Source organism: Drosophila sulfurigaster, chromosome 2R (genome assembly GCF_023558435.1).
Source record: "Drosophila sulfurigaster albostrigata strain 15112-1811.04 chromosome 2R, ASM2355843v2, whole genome shotgun sequence".
Classification (NCBI taxonomy): domain Eukaryota; kingdom Metazoa; phylum Arthropoda; class Insecta; order Diptera; family Drosophilidae; genus Drosophila; species Drosophila sulfurigaster.
In genome coordinates this window covers 4,951,891-4,977,380 of record NC_084882.1, presented here as the reverse complement: position 1 = coordinate 4,977,380, position 25,490 = coordinate 4,951,891, and the positions used below count along the sequence as shown (strand labels likewise).

At 35.0% G+C, this 25,490-nt stretch overlaps 2 protein-coding genes, 1 long non-coding RNA gene and 1 other non-coding gene across 4 annotated transcripts in view; 3 read left to right on the top strand and 1 right to left on the bottom strand.

Annotated features, from left to right (window-relative positions):
- Window positions 1-289: 289 nt before the first annotated feature.
- Window positions 290-1,970, top strand: LOC133837098 (ruvB-like helicase 1). The gene is given in 5 exon segments (XM_062267757.1): window positions 290-862; window positions 865-1,245; window positions 1,302-1,500; window positions 1,554-1,678; window positions 1,681-1,970. Coding segments are annotated over 5 exon segments (1,365 nt in total). The 5' UTR covers window positions 290-429; the 3' UTR covers window positions 1,908-1,970.
- A 2,191-nt stretch (window positions 1,971-4,161) lies between these two features.
- Window positions 4,162-25,490, top strand: part of LOC133839406 (mucin-2) — a 39,532-nt gene continuing 18,203 nt past the window's right edge. The window contains 1 exon segment of the mRNA XM_062270944.1: window positions 4,162-4,785. The gene's annotated coding sequence lies outside the window, so the exon portion shown is untranslated.
- Trnas-gcu (transfer RNA serine (anticodon GCU)) lies at window positions 13,852-13,933 on the bottom strand. Its single transcript has one exon. It is a non-coding gene; the product is annotated as a tRNA-Ser (tRNA).
- On the top strand, window positions 22,724-23,176 carry LOC133835492 (uncharacterized). Its single transcript, XR_009893582.1, has 3 exons — window positions 22,724-22,841; window positions 22,930-22,997; window positions 23,099-23,176. It is a non-coding gene; the product is annotated as an uncharacterized LOC133835492 (long non-coding RNA).

Below are 25,490 nucleotides of genomic sequence, written 5' to 3'. Positions count from 1 at the left end.
GAAAATTCACAACCGACAAATAATTTAAATGTCTTTAAAAGTTCAATTGATTTCACATGCCAAATATATATATAAAACAATTACAAAAAAAAACATGTTTTTTCACATCTTACAATTAATTACAAATTAGATTAACGTTAAAATATAAACTATATTTTTAAACTATTCATATTTTTTCTAGCAAAAAAACACGTCAATCATTCACAGCGAACAGCGTTGATACGACGCAATTTGCCGTAAAAATACCTGCAGTATTTTATGTGCATTTTCTTCAATATAAATAGTTTTTTATTCGGTCACACTGTAACCAAAGTGTGCTGCGGCGGCAAACAAATTTCATTTGTTATTAAGTTTGATCAATAATTCAGTTGCTTTTGCTCAGTGAACTGTACAATATCTGCCGAATATATTCAAAACTCCATAGAAAACATGAAAATCGAAGAAGTAAAAAGTACTGTGCGCACCCAGCGCATCGCAGCTCACAGCCACGTGAAAGGACTTGGCCTGGATGAAACCGGCGGCGCACTTCAAAGTGCAGCCGGCCTTGTTGGTCAAAAGGCTGCACGTGAAGCCGCTGGTATTGTGGTTGATCTTATCAAGTCAAAAAAGATGGCTGGACGCGCCTTGCTCTTAGCTGGCCCACCTGGCACGGGAAAAACGGCCATCGCCTTGGCCATTGCCCAGGAGCTGGGCAACAAAGTGCCCTTCTGTCCCATGGTGGGCTCCGAGGTATTCAGCAATGAAATTAAAAAAACCGAGGTGCTCATGGAGAACTTCCGTCGCTCGATTGGTCTCCGTATTCGCGAAACCAAAGAGGTCTACGAGGGCGAAGTGACCGAATTGACGCCCGTGGAAACCGAGAATCAATGGGTGGCTATGGCAAGACCATTAGTAATGTGGTTGTGGGCCTGAAGACCGCAAAAGGGACCAAGCAACTTAAACTTGATCCCAGCATCTTCGATGCTTTGCAAAAGGAGAAGGTCGAGGTCGGAGACGTCATCTACATTGAGGCAAACAGTGGAGCTGTAAAGCGTCAGGGACGCAGCGATACCTTTGCTACAGAATTTGACTTGGAGACGGAGGAGTATGTGCCTTTGCCCAAAGGGGATGTGCACAAGAAGAAAGAGGTCATACAAGATGTGACGCTGCACGACTTGGATGTGGCCAATGCTCGCCCACAAGGAGGTCAGGATGTGCTCTCGATGATGGGTCAACTGATGAAGCCTAAAAAAACAGAAATTACAGGTGCGTGTTCTTACAGTTGCGGTTAACAAGGTCTTGCAGATACCAGATTCTTACAGACAAACTGCGTATGGAGATCAACAAAGTGGTAAACAAATACATTGACCAGGGAATAGCAGAGCTTGTGCCGGGAGTGCTTTTCATCGATGAGATTCACATGCTTGATCTCGAGACCTTCACATATCTGCACAAATCTCTGGAGTCTCCGATAGCTCCCATTGTGATCTTTGCCACCAATCGTGGTCGCTGTGTTATCCGGTAAGCTGATCGATTGATAACATTGTATTCTTAACTGAGTTAATACTTCACAGTGGCACCACGGATATCGTTTCCCCACATGGCATTCCTTTGGATCTGCTTGATCGCTTGCTCATCATTCGCACTCTTCTCTACTCTACCTCGGATATGGAGCAGATCATTAAGCTGCGCGCCCAGACGGAGGACTCCAGTTGGAGGAAAGCGCCTTTTCGCGCCTCAGCGAGATTGGCACAAGTTCCACTTTGCGTTACGCTGTCCAACTGTTGACGCCTGCACACCAGATGTGTAAGGTGAATGGACGTAACCAGATCACCAAGGATGACATCGAGGATGTGCACTCTCTCTTCTTAGATGCCAAACGTTCCTCGAAGCACTTGTCTGAAAAAAACAATAAGTTTATGTTGTAAACTTCGATTCCATATGTAAAAGTCAAATTACTTGAATAAACACTACGAGATGTCAGTAAAACATTTCTAATAAATCATTTCTTTTTGATTAAAATCAGTTCTTGGAGAAACAAATTGTATACAAAGTGAGATCACTCTTAACACGAGTTTCGAAAATAATTGTTCATAATTATTTTGTATTATTTTGCCCAATACATATGTACAATGTACATTACATTACGTTGTATATGAATAAAATGTTAAAATTAATTATTAATAAATAATTAGTAGAAAGCAATTCACGGCAAGAAAAATTCTAGTCTTTCCTTTATGAAAAAATGCTAATATGAATTTTATTATTTTCGTAGCTTTGTAAATGTTTTATTTTCTACATTCCATACACAACATATGTACATAATATTTTATGTTTTAGTTAAGGGAAAAAATTACATATGAACATCAAGGCTTTAAATTATTGACTAGCCAAACTAAGAAAAAGTTGGCTCCATTAATGTAATGTTTTCACATAAAACATATTACTTAATTTATTTTCCCACTTTTTGTTTACTTTATAAAATAATTGGTAAACAAACAAAATAACAAAAAAAAATACTACAGCTTATTTAAGTATAAATATGTTAAACTATGTATTTAATACTTCGTAAGACCTTCCTTTTGTTGCATAATTATTCCAAGACGATGTGGAAGTTCGATTTTACCAAATGTTTTTGTCATAGCAGGGCTATTATATAAATAAATATTCTCGTCCCGAATGGACAACAAATTCTCAATAACATACATTAATGTCAGTTGACTGAGTTGGTGGTGGCAGGACATGAGAACAATTCCAAATTAGTCAAGTCTGTTCAATTCCTGCCTTGGAAAATTTTAAACGAGCCTTTTGATTTTCTCTACTTATAAACGGCATCTTGTACTCAATTGTGTCATTGAAGTTGCCTTACCCAGTTCCGCCACTAGCTTACTTTTGGTGCACAATGTTTCGGATTCTACTTGAACTTTCCGGTAGACTTGTCGGTCTCGTTAAAAATTTCATTGGGTGCGTTTCTTCTCGCAACGTTTTATTGCTTTTCAACTGCTGTTAACGGATCCATTTTACAAAATTTGTGTCTCTTGAGATCGAATGATTGAAATGAAAAAAATGCAACTTCTTAACATTACTAATACTATACACAAACAATTTTTCCAGTTTCCGAAGGTCAGTCGTTAAAAAAGCTGTTGTATTTATTCGTATGTTTTCGTTTAATCGAGAATTCATATAGAAAACAAAAATTTTGAAAATAAATGAAATAATATTTTTTGTGTTAAAACTAGTTTGTTTTAATTCTACATTTAAATAAATTAACCTCTCCTAGTTTGACATGTACATATAATGATTTCAATTGTCGATTGGAAGTGGTTGAAATAAACTGTGATCCATTGTAATTTGAATATCTAGATCAAAATAAAGCTTTATAATTTAATTCTAAATGGCTTATAAAAATCGTTGAAACCTATTTGTGTTGGAAAACGTCTAAAACATCCGTAGAGCACACTAAAACAAACGCAATCTGTAAAAACAAAAAAAACATCATAAGGCAAAAAATAAATAATTTCCTTCTTATTAGAAAATTTAATTATTTAAAAAAATTTTAAAAATTATCCACTTACCAAAATACATTTCCACCTTAAAGCGGTAAGTAATTTTAAGCAATTTTTCCCATTTTTTAAATTTTAATGTCAAGTTTTTTGTAAGTACGAAAACACACTAATAAATCTTCATATTAAATATTGTATGTCAATAAGTATTTATAGGCCGTTTACGGTCACATTGCCAAATGGTACTAAAAAGTTGAACAGCTGCTGTGAAATCGAATTAAATATCGATAGATTTTTCGGGTACACTGTTATGCTCGAAAGTAAGAGAGTAAATGTTATGCTCAGAGAGTCAACCGTTAGTTAATATTGAACTGGTAACAAATAGTGATGATAAACAATACGAGAATTAGTGCAAATAAAAGTTGTTTGTACTTCGGCACGTATTTCTTAAGCAACATCAAGCAAACAAAAAAACCTTAGACTTCTGAAAGTTCTTTTAACATAGACAGGGTACCAGCTTTTTCCGACGGGACTACCTTGTATAATTGTATCATGACCCAGACTGCAGCTTTGAAGTGTGCTTGTTATTCGTGTCGTCGTGACTCACGTACGCAACTCTCTTATGTTATCATACTTTTCTTATAAGAAATGTTTAACAGAGATTTTGTCAGTAACATTTTATATATCGGTGCGTGCTGTGCTGTGTTATGCGTTCCGCTTCCTGCTGCTTGCTTGTTGTATGCTTACTGGTTGATGTGTGTTTCCCATAATTTATGAAGTATTTCATTATATGTTTGTGTTAATAAAAAATCCACCCGGCAAAATAAGTACATCCAAACCATGCACATGCTATAATCTAATGAGTGTCAAATTGTTGAAAATAAGTTAAAAGTCAATGAGTTGACAAATCGAATCGAGTACGCCGCCTCAAAAAGCTAAAAAGTTCAAGTTGTTTACACACCACGCCAAATGTAGATACCATACATACACATACGTATGTACATATCCATACGAATACAAGTGTAAACACATGTTATTTTATATAGCGCATTTTTAATAATACCCATTGCTTGTGATTATTTGTGGTCAAATCAAAAGGTGCGTATTATACAGATGGTAGTCACAGCCTTCTAGATGGCTGCATTTTGAGAAAATGGAAACATTTGGCGGACTTTGGGTCAACGAGCAACAACAACAACACCAACAAATACAAAAAAACGGCAGCTAGAATAAAACCGCGTGTGTGAAAGCCATAGCAATAGCAACAACGAGTATTAGCGGCAACGACACTAAACAACAGACGGTAAGTACATAGATATGTAAATACGAGTGTGTGTATGTGCACAGATGCATTCATGATAGTGTAAATACCAGTAGGTGTAGTTCGTTGTCATGTGTGTATGTGTGTGATGCCTCCTACCTCCCAAGTAGTAAATTAGCACATATAATATTTGCAAATGAGTGCGTGGGCGTATACATACATATGTATGTACATATAATAATATGTACTTTTATGGGTGGAAAGGAATGTGACATTATTTCGGTCGGTAATTGTTATTGTTATTTAAATAACACGATTGCAAATTACATAATTTTTGATTTGTTGTTTTGTTTGTCGCAAGCACTGAAAACGAAAGTGGTGCAGCTCTACAACACCTACTTCTAATACTACTTTATTGTAGGCTTAGGGGTCTGACGTTCATCTTCCTCTTGACTCGGCTTCATTATTGCTGTAGTTTAAAAGCACTTCGTCCCTTTCCTTGATTTTTTTTTTACTATGCAATTTATTTCTTGCCCTGTGCCTTTCATGAGCTGCTTATTTTATTTATGAATGAGATTACGAACTGTGATTAATTGGAATTTTACGTTTCGATTTCGTTTGTGCGTAACTTTTAATCAGGCAGCTCAAGCAGATTTTCAGTGCAAGTACATACAAATGAATCTACATACATATGTACATACATATGTACATACATATGTACTTATGTGTGCATATCACTAAGCATACATACGTTACGTACTCAGGCACACAAGTACGCAGACGCAATTGGCTTTGTTTCTGTGTTTCGCCGTAAATTTTGTCGGCTGCTGAAAAACATTGGTAAAAATATTTTTTGCTGGCAGCTGCGCTTTTTGACATCAAACACAAAATACTGTTGTACATATGTATATTTAAGAGTATGCTTAATTTTAAGTCGAATGTTGTGGCTGAAACATTTGAGCAAATCATTTACACGTTGAAGTTGTATACAGACATACATATATATACATATGTTTCTTATGTGTGTTGTGTATACACATGTGTACATATGTACATATGTATGTATATCAGCCACCGGCTATAGATACGTCCAGAAAGTCGCCCACTCATTTCTACCGCTCTCCCATTTTTTCACTCTATATCTCTCTCTCGCATTGAAATCGTTTATTGGCCAATCTCAGACCCGCAGTTTTTTCCTTCAGAATTTGAGCAAAGCAACCTTTTTGAATTACATTTAAGTGTGTGTGTGCATGTTTGTGTACATACGGATTAGGTACGCAATATGCATAAATATACATATGTATATGTGTATTGTTGCGAAACTTATACAGTAACAACCACAATTTGTCTTGTTTTTAGCTAATTTGTTGCTTGTTGGTATTTTGGTGTCTTAATGGATCTGCGCGCTGTCGTTTTAATATTTTATACCCGGTACCGTCATGTAACGTAACGCTAGTTTGGATGTTTAAATTCAGCCAACTTAGTATCAATGCAAATCCTAAAGGGTAAAGGCTAAGAGGCTGCTTCGAAACCATTTTATAAACATTGATATTGCTATCCGGTAGAGCTTATTACCAATTAAATTAGTGCATTAATAAACGGAAAGAAGGCGCATAATATTTTATTGTAATCAGATTTCTGGGTAAATAAAAGATAAAATTCTTAGACAGCAATAAAAATACACAAGTAAAAAAACTACAGTTGAGTGTGCTCGACTATGAGATACCCGCAAAGAAAGAAATATATGCAGAGGGCTATATTTGGTATATTGATATAGTACTAGATGCAAAAGACACCATAGAGTGCAAAATATACTAGATGGTCAGCCAAAGAAACTAGGCGTTTTTGCACATACACAAGTATTTCTTATATAACTTCTAAAAACTATGTTATTATTATTTATTATGCTTGTTATTTGATTTTAATCGATTTGCGGTGTCGAAAGTGAGTTAGGCAAAATTTGAAACAAACTTGATTTGCGTGCAAACAAAATAAGTCTCTGTGATTCAATTTTCATACATCACGCTGATCACGAATATACTTTATACGCTCGAAGATGCCTCCATCTCCCTGTTAATGGAGGCACAAAGTTATAATACCCTTTTACTCTATGGGCAACGGGTATAAAAATACCAACAAATCTTCATTAAAATTATTGCTATATTCTTTTTGCACACTCTGCTTGCGGTGGCCACAGCAACAATATGATTTCATTTTAAGGTTACAAGTATTTTATCTAAGAAAATTTTTAAATAAAACATTTGTTGTCGTAGCAGAGCACCACAATAGCAACAGCTGATGCGACTGTGACGGCGGCTGCAGCTGCGTCTGTTTATTTTGAATGGCCAACAAGCCAAGTAGCCTTGTAAACGCCACCCACACAATCGTAGAACGACCACACAAAAATTTGTAAAGCGTCAGTCTCGAGATAGCCCCAACACTAACACAATTGCATAGAGTCTATGCAGTTACCTACATATGTACGATATGTATGTATATACCTATGGTTTCGTTCTGTATGTGTAAAAGCTCCTTTCGTTTACACACACGCTCACACGCGTTCGTAATACAACGTGACGTGAGCGACAGATGCTCAAGCGCACCGCCTACGCCAGTGTTTTTTTGAAGTCGCGCTTTAAATGCGTCATATGCTCAGCTGAGCGCAGCATGCTTGCTTGCTCGACACGTTTTGTGTTCTCATTTTTTTTTTTTTTTCGTTTTTTTTTTGTGTCTCTCTGTCTCTCTCTCTCTATCTCTATCTAACTCTTTCTCTCTCTGCAAGTTTTGAGCACGTGTGAGTTCATCTCTCTTCTAGCGTACGTTTCTATTTTTCTTTCGCCGTTCCTATGTCTGTTGATTTACCGCTCAAATCAAATTTCACATTAATTGCATTTTACAACTTGCAGAAACAGCTGCAGTGAGAGAGATGTGACAACCGAAGCTTTTGACCGCGTTAACTTTGCCATTTGCAGTGTAGGTTGGATGACTTTCTTTTTAACCTTGTACCAATAAAATAAAAATCTAGCCAGAGAGGCAATTATATTTGTATGTATGTATGTATAGTTGTAGTATATAACTTGCTTGTATGTGTGAGAGCGATGATATTTTCTACTTGCAGCTTTACGAATATTATACACATGTATATTTTTGTACAATAACTGTCAAGCGTACAGAGTGTCAAATGGGCCTATAGACTGATTGACTGTTACATTTTTGGCTAAACAAATGGTTTCGCATGAGGTATGACTAGATCTCATCTATGGCTAAATGGCGACAGTCTGGCATGCAACACGTTTTTAAATCATTTATCTCTGATCTCTACGCTGCAAAAATGTATCGCACATTGTCTTCTTCTGATTATGTGTGGGAATGTGCTTGGGCTTTTTTTGTGGGCGGCCTTTGACTGAGTCTGCTGCTTCATGTCGAGTGGGTTCGTTACCAGCGCGATGTGCTGACTCAATTCCATACACACTCGCGCGTATTAAAAAAGGCACTCAAGAGCTTTGCCAGCACATACATTCATACCGTGTACATACTTATTGGTCTGTGTGAATGTGCATATTTTTGTGAGTATTAGTGCAGATAAGGTGCAAAGTAAAAGTGCTAAATATTTTCACACAATGATATCAATGAGCAATTGGGTGAGCTCACTTTGTTTCTTGTTCGCAAATGAGTCGTAACTGTAGTTACATAGAACATAAGCCGCTGCCGCTGCCTCAACGTCTGTGCTTATCAACATTATTTCGCCTGAGTCGACTCAATTTACTTACATATGCATGTGCGTATGTACATATGTTTATGTATATACATACTTATTGCCGCACCTTCATCAAAGCAAAACAAAAAGCTGAAGAGAAGAGCAGCAAAGCGAATTGCATGATTCATTCGCTTGGCATTTTGATGTCAGCCTTTACGCTTACGTTAACGTTTACGTTCACGTCAACGTAAGTGTCAACCTTAACGGCGACGACGCTGCTTGATTTTTATACCCGCTGCCCATAGGTTAGAAGGGTATTATAACTTTGTGCCGGCATAAGGAGGCATCTCAGACCCTATAAAGTATATATATTGTTGATATGCATCATCAGCCGAAATGATATATAGTTTGCACGCAGATCAAGTTTGTTTCAAATTTTTGCCACGCCCACTTCAGCCCTCGCAAATTGACAAAACTCGAGTAACAAGCTTTAAAATGACAGCTAGATGGTAGATGGTATATAAAATAATAACTATAGTTTTTGTGATTCGTGTAAATTTGGTTGCGATCAGTTAAAAATTGTCGAAGTTATCAAAGAAATGGGGAAATCGCCTACTTACTAGGGTCCTACTTACTAGGGGTCCAAGCTGCTTTGGCTGACAATATAGTATATTTTGCACTATATGGTATGTTTTAAATTTTGAACTGTATAAATATACCACATATGTAATTTTGACATGTTTTCAGTGTTTTTGTGGTATAATATTTTGAAATATTTTAAGAATAATGCCGCGCTCTTTTGCTTTTATTCAAAGTGGGTAGCGGGCACCTCAAAGTAGGGGGGTAGGTGGTACCTCGACTGTAGTTTTCTTACTTGCTGCTGGGAGAGGTTACCGTTGGTCTAGTCTTTGGTCACTGAATTTGCCGGCTGCTTCAGTTGTTAATTTTAATTGATTTTAATTTTGCGGGCAAGTTAATTTTGTTAGCTGGTCATCATTGTTTCAAATTTGTCGATCTGCTCACCACTTCCCTCGAAATATTCAAATTATAAATGCCAAATAAAACTGTAGGCGGACTTTATTTCATCTGTTGAGTATTGTCTGTTGTTCACTGGCGATTCCCTTCGATCAACGAAGGCCACAGGATATTTTCATTTGACAAATATATACTCAATTTTAACAATGCAACAGAGAATGCAACTCAACTCACATCTTTCTACTAGCTTCAACACATAGACACCTACCAACGATCTGTTTTTTAACTCTATAGAGAGTTGATCTCTGGCGTTTCACCTTGTACGTTTTTTATAGGACTGTCTAACTTTCATCAAATGCATAAGTTAATGTAAAGTCATGCGCGAGACGCCAATTGACTGATTTGCCTTTTGGAAATGAGTGTTAACCTATTGACGCATAAATTGATAACAGAAATTCGAATAATAACTTTATGATACCTGAAAATACTTTTAGATACTTGTATATTTCTTGTATATTTGTAGAATATGGTTTTATTGAAAATGGATAGCACACATTTGAGCACGCTCGACACTAGCTCTTCTACCTGTTATTTCTTACTAAGTTAGATTACTTATTAACCCATAATTAAGCAGAGTCTTTCAAGGATAATCTTGAAATGCAATCAGTTAGAGCACATCTTCAGAAGTTCACATATACTTGTATTTTCGGTACAATATTTTTATATCCGCTTTTATCTTTTATATTTTTATATAAGGGTATTATAAGGTTGTAACAACACCACCATTGGTACTTAGTTGCTTTGGTTGACAATCTGGTATATTTTGTACGCTTTGAACGCAATAGTATATCGGTATACCAAATTTAGCCTTTCACATATTTTACTATTTTTGAATCCATTAAATCCCAATATTTTTGTATGTCCAATTACTTAGAGATCTGCTTAGATATTTGAATATAAAGCCTGTAACTTCAGGAACACAATCATCTCTTGCATTCCATTTTTTGTTGTAATTCTAAAATATTAAACGTGACATAACCAAAATCAATTATTTAATGGCCCTTGTTCAGAATCGTTTTATGTGATATGCATGTGTTGGTGTTTGAATTGCATAAGTTATAACGGCACATTTCTGGAAAAGCTGGCCGAAGTTGAGAAGCAGCACTGATGTTTACAAAACCATCATATCAATTTTGCTCCATGGCAGCATTTATTTTTGCTGCCATTTTTTCATCATCATCAGATGTGTGTGTATGTATGTGGGGGCGGGTTTGTGTTCGTGTGCGAAATGTGCATGTGTGTGTTTATGTTTGGGTCTAAAATATCGGTCAAGGCTTTGCGAGCTGGATGCACACATTTAAACGACGTTTTTGATTCTGACTATTGCAACCACATCGCTGCTCTGTTTCTAAGAGCACTGTGCTACTTAATCAGCTTTTTTTGACGAATGCCCCTACTCTTGCTTATTTGTTCGTGTTCTATTCCTGTAACACTATCAAATGCATTCGAAATGGCATCGTTAATGACTTTAAGGCATTGCTATCACCCCTTGCTATTTTGTCCTTTCTGCTATCTCTGTTTTTTTTTATTATTCACTTTCTCTGTCACTCTTGTAAGCTCTTTCTCTGTTGACTATATGCATGACAATGCGAATTCTTACTTGTAACCTGGATTAAGGTCAAGGATATTTTTGGCATAGTCGACAAACTAAATATGTAATACTCAAGTACTTATGTACTTGCTTATTTACCTAGAAGTTGCTTACAACGTTTAGAAGTTTGCGTGTTTAGTTTTTGTTAATTCACCTTACTGTCAACCAAGATCTTAGATTTAGCAAAGCACTGCCTTCATTTTGAGCATGGAAGAGTTAAGAAACAAATATTAGGCGTGCCGTTCAAGTTAGCTCACTCCAAAAACTGCTACCATTTTATAAACTAAAGACTCTAGTTACAATAGGCATCACTAAGAGTACCACTTTTGTATTTCGTGAAAGTAACTTGTGTACAGGAACTTAAAATATTAAACAAAAATATAATCATCGGTTTCTGTAAGTGTGCGTTTGATTAACAAATATTAAACAAGTAGCAATCAGCACTACCACAAGAAATTCCAAGCTAACAAGCTAAAACATCCAAAAGGTTCAACGTCAATTACAACTACAACTGCTTTTAGAACAAGGAAAATAGCTATCTTGAGTCTATTGAAAAACTCTATGGCTTTTCTAAAGATTTCCCAAAGAGCTGCAGACTTATGTTTAATTCCCTTAAAATATGTTGCTTCTGTTATCAACAGTTGATTATGCAACCGCACATCCCAAGAGTAGCCTTGGTTATCTTTGGCTGTAATGAAGAATCTGTCCAAGAATTAGTCTCCCGCACTTGTCCCTTCTGCTTATCCATTTGCCACAGCAAGGTGTATCCATCCACGCCCATTTCCAATGACAAGACATGTCAATAAAACTTTTACTTTAGCCTTCTGTTTTACTTGTTGATATTGGGGCTGTGGTTCTTATGGCTACTTTTTCAGTTGCAGTTCAGTTTTTCTGGCCATGTTGACGCTGCTGACATAGAGCTTTGTTTCTGTTTCCCAGCAAAGAAGACTATGATGGCTACAAAGAGCGTATAATTTATAAGTTGTAACAGACTTCAAGGCAGTGACCTACATTTTTCATAATATGACGATGTACCATGTAACACTTGTAATAAATACTTTTTTATATATTTTTTATATCTTTTTAATTTATTTATAATAAACATTTAAGATTAAACACAAAGAAATGTTGACCTTTTATATATAGTATATTTTTCATGTATTTCTTCTGTGATTTTGAATGAAGTACATATGTAAGAATACACTTCTACGAGTATTTTAAAGTTAGTTAAAGTTAATATTTTAGTCGCTGATATTTGTTTGTTTGTTTTTCGTTGTCTCCTGCAAAATTATTTTCGGACTGACCTACATTGCTGTCGTTAATGCGGTCGCTGTTTTCGCAGCTGTCTTGGCTTATGCCTCCCCTATTGGTGGTAGTAGAACATCATATAATTTTTGATCACAACGTCAATGACTTGCTGGCGAGAGCAGCTGGAAGGGAGACTTCCTATAATATACACCCTGTAACCACTGAGAGAGCCAAACGGAAATAAATTAAATAAATGTTTGAAAACTGAAAATTAAAGAGTGGATAGCATAATAAATGCTATATATGTACATGTATATATATATGTATAATATATAACATATATAAATGTGAGAACATTGTTAAACTGCGCACGTTGAAAGAAACAAGATAATCTGTTCTCATTCATTAGTAATAGTAATAATTATTATATTATATGTGTATATTTTCCCTTTGAATCAAAATTTGAACAGTATGTGGATATGTATGTATGTGTACATTTATAGTAGTGTATTCAAATCAGTTACTCTCTGGTTCTACAGAATTTCCTTAAATTCGTAAGGTTCATTAAAATTGTTATGTGAGCTTAATGTACACATACATTGCACATGTCTATATGCAAGTTTACAGTTTCATTATATATACATATGTATATGTATACATTGAATAGTGATGTCATACAAATGTCAAATTGTCAAATTCAGACTCAATTTGATATTGGTTACAAGACTTTCTACAGTTAAATAATAAAACTGAAACAAAATTATCAAAAACTTAAAATAAACAAGTAAGAAAGCTACAGTCGAGCGTACTCGACTGTGAGATACCCGCTACCCATTTTGAATAAAAGAAATATATTTTGCGATATTTTTCTCAAAATATACCGAATATACTGCGAAAATACTAAAAACTATAACAAATGGTATATTTGGTATGTTGATATAGTACGGCATTCAAAATATACCATAGACGGCACAATATACCATATTGTCATCCAAAGCAACTAAGACTCCTTGTAAGTAGGCGTTTTTCCCATACAAAAGTATTTCTTTAATAACTTCGACAATTATTATCTGATAGCAACCATAAGGAATCATAACTACTATAACAATTATTGTATATACCAAAATTCGCAACTCTAGCTTTAAAATTACGCATTTTATTCGATTTTTTTGATTTGCTGGGGCGGAAGTGGGCGTGGCAAAAATTTGAAACAAACTTGATCTGCGTGCAAACATAACAAATGCTGTCGATGCTGTAGCTCTATCTCTTATAGTCTCTGAGATCCAGTGTTTCATACGGACAGACGCACAGACGGAAAGACGGACATGGCTAGATCGTCTCGGCTGTTGACGCTGATCAAGAATATATATACTTTATAGGGTCGGAGATGCCTTCTTTTTACCTGTTACATACATTTCCTGTCGACACAAAGTTATAATACCCTTCTACCCTATGGATAGCGGGTATAAAAATCCCCAATGGGGAATGTTTAATGAATAAATTGGATAAAATTAAAAAAAAAAACACATTATTGACTCGACGAGGATGGGATTCGAACCCACGCGTGCAGAGCACATTGGATTAGCAGTCCAACGCCTTAACCTCTCGGCCACCTCGTCTTTTTATTTTATCAGCTCGCAGAGCCAAACTTCATTCGAGTTCAGCAGTAAAAGTAAATTCAAATATTTGAAAGTTTATTGCTTATCAATTAAATACTGCATTGAAGTGCTCAGATAATAAAAAGTTCTGAATATGTGATTTTTATTGGCATTGTCAGTTATTTCCTGACGTGTTCCATCTATGTTTGATCCACTAACTGTTAAAATGAAAACCCTTCAAGCAAAACAATTAATAGCAGTTGATTTATGGAAAAATGAAAACGTGGTACTAAAATTATTCTTTCAAAATAAATCATCCCATATTTTTATTGCTATCAATGGTATAATCTTAAAATTAAAAGAAATTTAAGCTTTTAGTTTTAAGATGGTTTTCCTTTAAGTTGAGAACCCGCAGTTCCCCTGAACCTCACGGAAAGCTCTCAGCTATCAACTTTCTGTGTTTTCATTATATTTGTTATTTGTTTTAAAAAGGCACTTTGGCGTAAAAACAAAAACTAAACTAAATGGCAACAACATTTGCTCAGCTGTTGGCTCCTTAGCGAAATTTTTCCGCTCGCTCTTCAATCCGCACACACAATCCAGACCCTTTCATTTTGCCGGGCATGCCAACATAGGTAGCACGTTAGCACTGCAGTAGAATAAGCAGAACCAAAAGCGCAAAACAACTTAAAAACATTTTAATTACATGCGTCTCAGTTGCAACACGCTTCACCGTGCCACGTGTTTCCCTCTCTCGCCACTTGTGAGGCTGTGCTCTTTAATTGAATGTGCTTACGAGTAACTCAGCTAAAATACGCAATTAAATGAAATGAGTAGCCTACGTGGCAATGTATGTATGTATGTACATATGTACATGCAAGTGCGGCACGTAAACGATGTCAACCTTCCTCAACAAATGAACACACACAGCTGATAGACAGTTGGTCATCTACGCCAAATGTTGAAATAAATTCACAACACAGCGTGCAACGGGAAATCTAAACTAGAAGCATTGTAGACTATTGGAATGCTTTCAGCTCTCATTTTATCGATTTAATCGACCGCCAGAATAACTCGGGCATGGGTCCGAGAATTATCAGGCTACTTATAAGTATTTAAATTACATTAATGTCATGCACTAAAAGTTTTTTTTTATTAAATATATGCTAGGGAAAAAAGTATTCTGTGAGTTTAAATTCTTTCTTCAGTGGATATGGTCACAAAATTTAATGTCAACATTAATTGAAATAAATGAAATGAAAAAAAAAAACGAACTTTACGCCAACTTCCTTTTATAAAAATGTATAAAACATTATTTTGTGTTTTTTAACGCAAAAAAATGCGTTTCACTATAAAATTATTATTTGGATCAAAAATTAAAGTTTATTATTTTTCATTATCTTATACTTTTATGAGTCGTCAGTGAAAAGTCAATTATTAAGTCACTTTTATTAAAATCCTATATTCGCAATGACCGCTATGACGTACTCGCAATAAGCAGTACTTCCTCGTATATCTGCAGCTTGATTAGTTTTCAATTGGACAATGAGCTAACATAAGTTAGGCGATGCACAAATGTTTCTGTTAAATTTGTTGCTGCAAGCACTTTGCGCCAAGTGGGGCGTATGGCCTTTAGCATGTGTTACAATAATAAGTCTTTTGCTACTCGTTCGGGTCCAACAACCTACAACGTGAGACAATGACAACCGTAAATTATGCCAACATGAAGCGCTGTGAAGAAACTGGCGACAGCCTCCCTGCGGCTCTTCCAACGCCCACTTCGTTGAACTTCCTACATGTGGGACGGACACTCGCCATAACATGGATGCAAAAAAGAAAACCAAGGACTGTAAAATGTAGCACCACAACAGCAGCTCAATTAAGTAAATGAGTGAAAAGCTGACGTTCCTTGTGTGTTGCACGGTACGATAGCGAAACAGGGTATTCTAATTTCGTGAGCATCAAAAATATGGTTCTCCTTTACATATGCAAAAGTGTCTAAGCTTATTTGTTAGAATTCACCAAAATTTGACTAAAATGTACCAAAACAATTTTCAGTAGTTCGGACTGTATTTTGTCATAATTGATTGAATATTATCGTTTACTATGTAGTGTTTCAAAGTCGAGCATTTGGGACGGTTGTTTCATTTTTTTACCTGTTGCCCATTGGGTATTTTGTACTTTGTGCCTGCAGGAAATGTATGGTATATGACAGGCAGAAGAACTCATCTCCGACCCCATAAATATATTCTTGATCAGCAATTCGATAAAAATCAAATAACAATCTTTATTTTAAAGCTAGACCGGCGATAAAGATTTCTGTTGTGATCAATACAAATTAAAGAAGTTATTTAAGAAACACTTTTGTGTGGCAAAAAACGCCTTTTACAAGGGGATCTTAATTGCTTTTACCGATCATCTGGTATATTGCGTACTTTATGGTAAATGTAAAATGTGGTACTTTATCGATAAACCAAATATAGCCTTTGATATATATTTGTAATTTTCGGTATATTTTTGTTATATAATATGTGTGGAATACGGTTTCTTTTAAATGGGTAGGCGGTATATCAGAGTCGAGCACACTTGACTGTAGCTTTCTCACTTGTTATTCTCATTCTTATTATTACCATAGTCTTTGTTGTTAAATCCTTGCTTAGTATATAATTAAGGAAATAAAGTAAGAGGGTACAAGTATTTCGTAAGTTTTGTGATCTTCGTATCAGAACTTAAAGAGGTTAATATGACAATAAGCAGGTAAATTTGTGGCATTTGAAATCAAAATGAAGTATTTATTATATTCATATTTATTATGTAATAGTAGATTACTATATTATGTGTTTTAATGTGGAAACCTTCTTAACATATTTCATATTTGTTCATTAAATAAAAGCTATTAATGCATTTATTATACTATTATACATATTTTATATAAAACTAATAACTCTATCTTTCGCTTTCATAGACAGACTTCCACACAAATATGCTACACCATTTTGTAATCTCGCTCGCCGTCATTCACATAGTTAACGCATTGAAATGAAATGAAACGCTACATAAAAGAATAAAGGTTAGGGGCACACATGGTGGATAGGTGTGTGACATGTGCCACGGAAATAGTTACTTACTATACATACACATATATAAAAGGACGTATGGTATGCTATGCCAAGCGGCTAGGAAAATATTTTTAAATTCAAGTAAAGCCAGATATTAAATGAGCATACGTTGGTCACTTGTAACGCTCTGGTTATATTAATTTGTTGGGGAAAAAGTTAAATATGAAACTTTTGATGCACACAGTCTGTTGCATTGAACCAACAACTAAAGTGGGAGTCGACACCGAAAATGGCATTTCCGGTAAGCGTAGGCGCAGAGCTTCAGCAATGCCGCATTTATTCTGGGGCATATGAAGACATGAGCCCCACACGAGCTACTCGCCATGCCCGTTGAATGGTTACCCCCTTATTTGCTTGTAATATTCATTGTTGTTGGCAACGCTTTTGTTAGACAATTTGTGAGCTTTCATTGCGATTTTGCCAATGCTTAAGTAAAAATGGACTAGGTCTTAAGTAGGTTGGTCCGTGGGTGATTTGGAGACACTTCATGCATGTACTTTCGCTCTTTTTGACACTTTCTCTGTCCCCCTTTTCATATTTGTGTGTGTGAATGTGTGAATTCTCGCGGAAATTATAGAAGTTTACTTTATAACGTTAAGGTTGACTTGGTGCCCTGGCCCCAATTATGAGTACTGGTTCATAATATACAAAACGAGAACATTCAGTCAATCGATTCCGTGCTCCAATTCTCGACTGCTTCCTGGCTAGCTCGGCGTTTTCAATCGGAAATGGGCGACAACTAGTAGGCAAAAGTCAACGTTGACTGGTTGGCGCTTGATAAATTTTCATAGTCTGATTCATGGCAACTTCCGTGGCAAATATTCACAATAAAGGTAGTGTTTGAGCAATCATTTAAATAGGTATGGTTCCTTCGTCTTTATTATCACCATCATCACCATGCAAAGATAAGCTATGCAATACAAAGGCATGAATCTAATTTGGTCACAGCTTGAGATAATATTATAGCAATCTTAGACAAAGTAAACATATAAAGAGGATACATGTACAATTTCAAATATCGAAAAGAATTTGGTAAGTAATGCAGATTGGATCAGATGATCAGATTTCACCCATAATTATGCCATATATCCATTCTATCCATAGGGTAGAACGGTATTATACCTTTGTCCCAGCAGAAAATCGATGTACAAGGTAGGAGGAAACATTTCCGACTCCATAAAGTATATATGTATATTCTTGATCAGGGTCAACAGCCGAGACAATTTAGATAGAGCTATAACAGCACTTGTAATGTTTGCATGCAAGACTGATAATAAACTTTATTGTATTTATGATTCCTGGGAATTTTATTGCGATCGGATAAAAATTGATGAAGTTATTTAAGCTGCTTTCGCTGACAATCTGGAATGCTTTGACTTCTATATTTATATATATTTCGAATGTAGTACTTCATCGCTCTATTTATTATGGCATTCGTTATAGTTTAACCAGTTAGTACTTATGTATCTACAATAGACACACTTAATTGCGTAGATTTTATTGTATATGATATGCTGGTATTATTATGGTCTAAAGAATCCTTTCCCTCTAACGCTGTTTATACAGAGTGTATACATACTTATATAGATTGTGTTCTTGCACATGCAGAGCCACCTACATAAATTCGTAGTACAAAATGGTCTCGATTATAGACACCCCAAAAAATTGATGTACATATGTGTAAGAGAATTCACTACAGATATAGTGTTATGGCACGCGTCCCTCTCCAAGTCGCACGTGTGTTGATCGCACGACAAATTGAAGAGAGTGGCATCCAATACGAAAGAGAAAGAGAGAGAGGGGAGAGAGAGAGCGACTACACAGAAAGACATATGCGGACGCGAGAGCCAAGAACGCAGCGATCTTTCTTCTGAGAGAAATATTGGGGTTTATTTTTAGGATAACAATGCTACAAGAGCATTGGAGAGCAGGAGCAATTCCGGCGTATTCAGTATTTAGGGAAAATCGAGGAAATTTTTAAAAGTTGCAACCAGTCGACCGCATAGAGCTATGCGAACAAGGCGGCAAACGGCAAAACAAAATTGCGCGAAATAATTCCATATATATATATATATATATATATATATATATATATATATATATATATATATATATAGGCATATATATAGATATATGCATGTATATATAACTCAGAGCAACACCAAGAATATTACCCATACCGCATCTATATATGTACATACTTATGCATCGAGACAATGAAAAATTCGCATGTACATAAGCTCGAATTTACTTATTTGTACATGAAGCAATATTAAAGTTACGAATTCTTAGTATGACAAAAAGTGAAATGTGAAAATTGACGTTGTGGCCTTTGTATTTGTGTATGTGATCAGTGGGCATGAGTGAGCAAGTTGGTCGTGAAAATAGCATGGACCTTCTTACTTCAACGAAAAATAAATAAAAATCAAATCGACGTTAGAAGACAGACAGATACAAATACAAATCCGAGGTAAATACTACATGGTCTTATATGCATGTTTGTATATAACTATTTAGACAAATGCATACACAAATACTATATACATACGTACATACATATACTGTATGGTATACTTATCATGCCAGGGGATAGGAAATGTATGAGTAGATACTCGAGTGTGCGTTATCCCGAGAAATTTCCCCCGATAGAATCTCTTGCGCTTCTAGATGTGGTGGTTCTTATAGAGACAGCCGAAGTTGCTTCCTCATTCGTGTGCTATTTAGTCGAGTATGTTTTTGTCGCTCGCTGGCGCTTTTACTTTTTCTTTCTGTTCGTACTCGCATCTTTTGCTCGAATAAAAATTCCTCTTGCGTGTTAGCTAAAAGTTATTTTTAAAAATTTCTTTTAATTTTTTCTCATTTACGAGATACGAGATTTTGAATAGATACGATGTGGATGTCGATGCCGTTCTATATAAATGTATTCTATCTTTTGTTCCTTCTACAAATTATTGCAATTTTCTCCACTAAACCATTCAGTAAAGGGCAGAAATCTAAGAAAAATCTCTATGCTTGCCTATTCATATTTATATTATCATTCATATTATATTATTAATAGAAAGATGTTTCTCTTCATCTTCAGTCTGAAGAATTGATCAGTTCTATGAATAATTTACAATTAGTATTTATCTGATTGTTTATGTACCCATATCAAAATAAGTATAATAGATTTTTGTAATTTCATCGCTTCTCATCGTTTTATTAACTTTTAAATAAACTGGCTATCTAACGGAGTTTTCACAAATCTTAAGGTATTCAATTTAATGGGATATTTCATTATTCTTCTTTGACGGTTCAGCTCGTAATCTCTTCTTCACCTAAATTATTTTCCAAATGCAATAAAGCTATATATACATATATACTTGGTTAAAGACTGCCAAGTGCAAAATTTGTAAAAACAGACTGCTCGAACAACGAAATTTGCAACAAGACTAAGAACCACAATATTAACAATAATAAAATAGCTGGCAATGGCAGCAATATCACAACCAGAGCGCCGTGACAATGACAGCCAAAGCAATGTGCGGAAAACAAAATATTAATGCTAATTTAAGCATATTTTAGAATATTTACACTCTATACAATTGAAGTGATCAGGAATATGAAAACTCTTCCAAACTGCGTTATCCCTCAGTCATCATAATGTTTGTGATGGAAAGATATTTTAGTGCTCTTGTAATTCTTTCCATTCCGACTTAAACAGTTCAATGCTAACCAAATACATAAACAATTAGTATTATAAATTTATATTGCAAATTAGATTTTAAATCGATACATGGAATTTCGAATAGCCTCAAATGTAATAGACGCATCTTTCTATCCTATAAATATAAACTAATAACTATTCAATCAACTTTTCAGTTAAAGCTTTTCACTAATGTTTAACCTTAATCAACATCAATACAGTGAACGAAAAATGAAAACTTTTCTAGTTGTTTTTGCACCGGCCTAAACAGCGGAGCGTAAAATTCTTGTTTTCCTCTCCGCACAAGCACACTCACTCACACAAGTAAAGCACTCGACTGCTGACATTTTCTCTTTCTGTTATTGTTATATTCAGGGCTAGAAAAAGTTTTTCAGCATATGGCGGTCCCTCATTACAATTCAGCTGTCTGCGAGCTTGAGTGAATGTGAATGTGTGTGTTTGTGTGCCAATTTTAATGTAAGCAAAGGAAATGTTGACATGTCTTATTCGTTTTACTTCCTCGCTTATATTATATTATTTTATTTTCAACTGGTGAAAAGAAACACTTTTTTATACAAATGCAAATTTATAATCATTCGGTTTGTTTTACGTTCAATGAGTGTGATAGAACAGGACATTTTGACTTGATTCATAAAATCGACAGTTCTTTTTATTATTAACAGCTTTAGACGTCAAAATAATTGGTCTATATGAATATTAATTTATGTTTACTTTAACGGTTACAAGTTATACATATGAATATGAATATGAAATTTTCACAAAATAAAAGTTAATGGTTAATTATTTATTAATTGATTAATGAAAAAAACATTAATGTGTTATAAGGTATGTAAACATTTTAAGAAAAAAAATGCATCAAAATATAAACAAGTAAGAAATCTACAATCATTGTTCACTCTGTTTCGTAGAGGAAGTTGGCATTCTAATACCCTTCTACTCTATGGGCCGTGGTTATACAAAAATTTAAGATTCATTGAGAATTTCAACCCTTAAGCAAAAAAAAAACTATGAAAGCTATGATAGCTATAAGCTACGTGAAAATATCGATCACGAACGTAGATATATGCAACATCAATTTTCGGTATATTTTTTAGTCACGCGATACTTTGTCGAGATAAAACCAAACGGAGCTCACCATATACAAAATTGATAAAAATACATGCTCCACACATTTTCAAAAATCATTCTGCATTATTTTTTGGAAAAGTTTGGTTACATTCTGCGAACCTGTTTTGTATCAGAGCGGGCACACAAAGAAATTTACAGTTGTCCATTTTTTTCCATTCGTGGCTGTGGAAACGTCAAAACGGGACTTGATCAAATGTGAACAAACTGAGTGTCTGTTGGAAAGGGGTCATAATATTCTGCTAGCTAAACTGCTATCGAACATAATATATTGATATTACCAGAAAAAGATCGGTGCAAAAAATGTAGACAGAAGTGTTTTCTTTCAGGAAGTGGCTTAAAATTGAATAATTATTTAGTTTATTAATACTTACTGATGTATGGTAAAAATAGTTGAATGGAAAATTGTTGTACTTAATTCCATCTTTAACAAATAAAAAACAGAAGAGATTTTTGGTCATGTAACGTCATCGGATTATGACTAGAATCGTCTGTTTTTATTTTTAAAGGAAAAAATATATATTTAGAGATTCAAAAATATAATTAAGAGTTGACACTTTTCGAAGAAAATGTATACAAATTAGTGATATTTGAACGTAGAAAAAAAAAAAGTTAATTTGGAGTTGAACAAATTTTATAGAAATAAAAAAGATTTTTCCGAAAATGTAGCTAAATTACGCTTTTTGACCACTGCACTATAGGAAAAAAGTCAATTTTTTTGGCATAAAATCAAATTATTTTACAAATTATTTTTAAAAATAAAATATATTTTTTGAATTTACATACCCTAATTAGCCAAGAACCGTTATCTAAGATTTTTACTAACAACATTATAGTGTTGATAAACGAACAAAGTCAGCTGTTCGATTGACTTTGTAGTGTGCTTAAATTAGTGAAAAATCTTTGCAAACTTTCACTGTTTATTTTGTGGTGCAACAAATTGATTTATTATTTCTGATTATGGCAAATCGTAGCAAAGGTATTTATAAATGTATCTTAGATTACATGTTTTGATTATTATGACTTGTTGTCCAACTGTGAAGTGTTTTATATGTATATCTTTTTAGCTTAAAACTAACAAGTTTGTTTGTGTTCCGTGGTGTATAACTTATAAATGGCACAACGTTGCAAAAAGGTAAAAACGCAAAGTTATTACCAAATGTATCCTTAATATCATAAAACTAATCATTTTTGCAACTTTTTGCACGTTTCTTCAAAAAAATGACTTATGTCCAGCAACTTATGAGCTCCCACACGCTGCACTTCTCGAAGTTTGGGAGAAAAACAGGCGCTCGGAAGATGCTCTAAGAAGCTATGTACATACAAATACAACTTTACGGCGAGCAATTTGATGAAACTTTAAATCAGCAAATATCAACCAAAATTAAATGTTTCATTGGTTATATTAAAAAACATTTATTGGTGGGGGTTGGGGTTATGAAGGCAATGGTCCGATTCCAAAAGCAACAAAATCCGACATTACACAATCTGAATAGTATATATAACAAATTTCAAGTTTTTATCTTTAAAACTAGAGTTTATGCCAAAAAAATCGACTTTTTTCCCATAGTGCACTGTGCAGTCGAGCGAAGCTTCGGCATTAACCCAAAACTAAAACGTAAACGACAGCTATGCAAAAAGAAATTCTAAACTGACGGAAAAGCAAATGCCGATTTTCAGCAAACTTGGTCATAGACCATAAGAAGATGTTTCGAGGGATAGAAACGCACAGCTCTTGCTTATCGTTCGTCCAACTCTTGCCTGTGCTCTGCTGCTTGGCACATAGTTACGCTGTTCAATGACATGTGCTAAGTTTTGTGTGCCAAAAAATACATATACAAAAAACAAACAACAAATATGAAATCTGGACCCTACTTATTGCTACAGATTCTTAAAGATATATCCGTACACAATTGAATTTCTCAAACTTAAAACGAAAGCATAAAGTTCAGTGCACTGTAAAAAACTGTTCGTTGCACAGCACAACCTCAAAATGAACTCCAAAATCCCGAAGCATCTCCGAAAACGAACGCTAATTCAATTGCGTGCCGAGATTAATTTATTTATTCTTGTTAAGCACGTGGTCCCTACCCCTTTTTATATTGTAATACATGCGGCAGCATCTCAACAAAATTCCCTGCACAAAGTAGGGGTCCACTAATACTCTCTTTTTTCTGGTAGAGCAATGCTCATAGCTTCAAGCGCAATCTTTACGAGTAAGTGTTAGTGGTGTGCTCAAAAGATGTGTACAGATGTGTGTAGGTTTCGAGTATGGAATAGTAGGAATCTGTCAGATATGTAGGCATATATTTTCAACGTATTTTTTTTATACTGGGTATTCTTAATGGATCCGGCTATAAAGACAACAAGTAAGGAAGCTACAGTCGAGCGTGTTCGACTGTGAGATACCCGCTACCCATTTTGAATAAAAGCAATATATTGCGGTATTATTCTCAAAAAAATACTAAAATTATACCAAACGATATATTTGGCATATCGATATAGTACCACATTTAAAATATACCATAGACGGCACAATATACCAGATTGTCGGCCAAAGCAACTAAGACCCCTAGTAAGTTGGCGTTTTTGCCCATACCAAAGTATTTCTTTAATTATTAAATTGACGGGAATAACAACTACTAGAGGTTTTGTTGCATCTAGCTTTAAAATTACGCTTGTTATTCGATTTTTTTTATTTTCGAGAACGGAAGTAGGCTCTATCTCTTATAGTCTCTGAGATCTAGGTGTTCATACAGACGGACGGACAGACAGACAGACGGACATGGCTAGATCGTCTCGGCTGTTGACGCTGATCAAGAATATATATACTTTATGGGGTCGGAGATGCCTCCTTCTACCTCTTACATATGTACATTTCCTGCCGGCACAAAGTTATAATATCCTTCTACCCTGTGGGTAGCGGGTATAAAAATGAGAGGGGGTATGATAGATGTGGTCTCTTCAAGCTACTAACTTTAGTTAGTGTGTCCACTTCCAGTATACTTTTTAAAACTGATAATATTACTGATAAATGATATCTGTAAATTTGGTAGGGGTCAAATAAATTTCTTCGAACTTTTTATCCCAGTTCAACATTTCTAGATTATGGTTATAGACACTCGACAGCAATTCGAACTTTTCAAGTATTGATTATTGTTCTTAAGCTTTTACTTGCAATCATTGAGACAAGCAGTGTTTTGCATTATACAATTATGAACATTAGTAATTATGTAATAAGTTGCGGGTATCTTACAGTCGACTACTCTCGGTTTCTTACTTGCTTAAACTATTTGTTGTGGTTAAATTTTTAAATACCACCGAATCAAATTTTTCGCTTTTCAGTTGTTTTGTTACCTAAGCAGTTGCTCTCACATTCATACCAAAAAAAAATATGGGGTCAGGCAGAGGGCACTGACGCTATTAAAACTACCTCTTAGGTAATTCTGAAGTGCTTTTGCCATCCATGTATCTCATACCACTGCTCAACTTAGAGAATTGGTCGTATGAAATATATACCTGACTAACAAACTAAAATAATTTGGCATCCCAGGTCCAAAGCGAAATAACTTATTTGTATTTTCTATGCGACTCTTAGTTTCCAAAACTTATGAAGGAAATTACAACA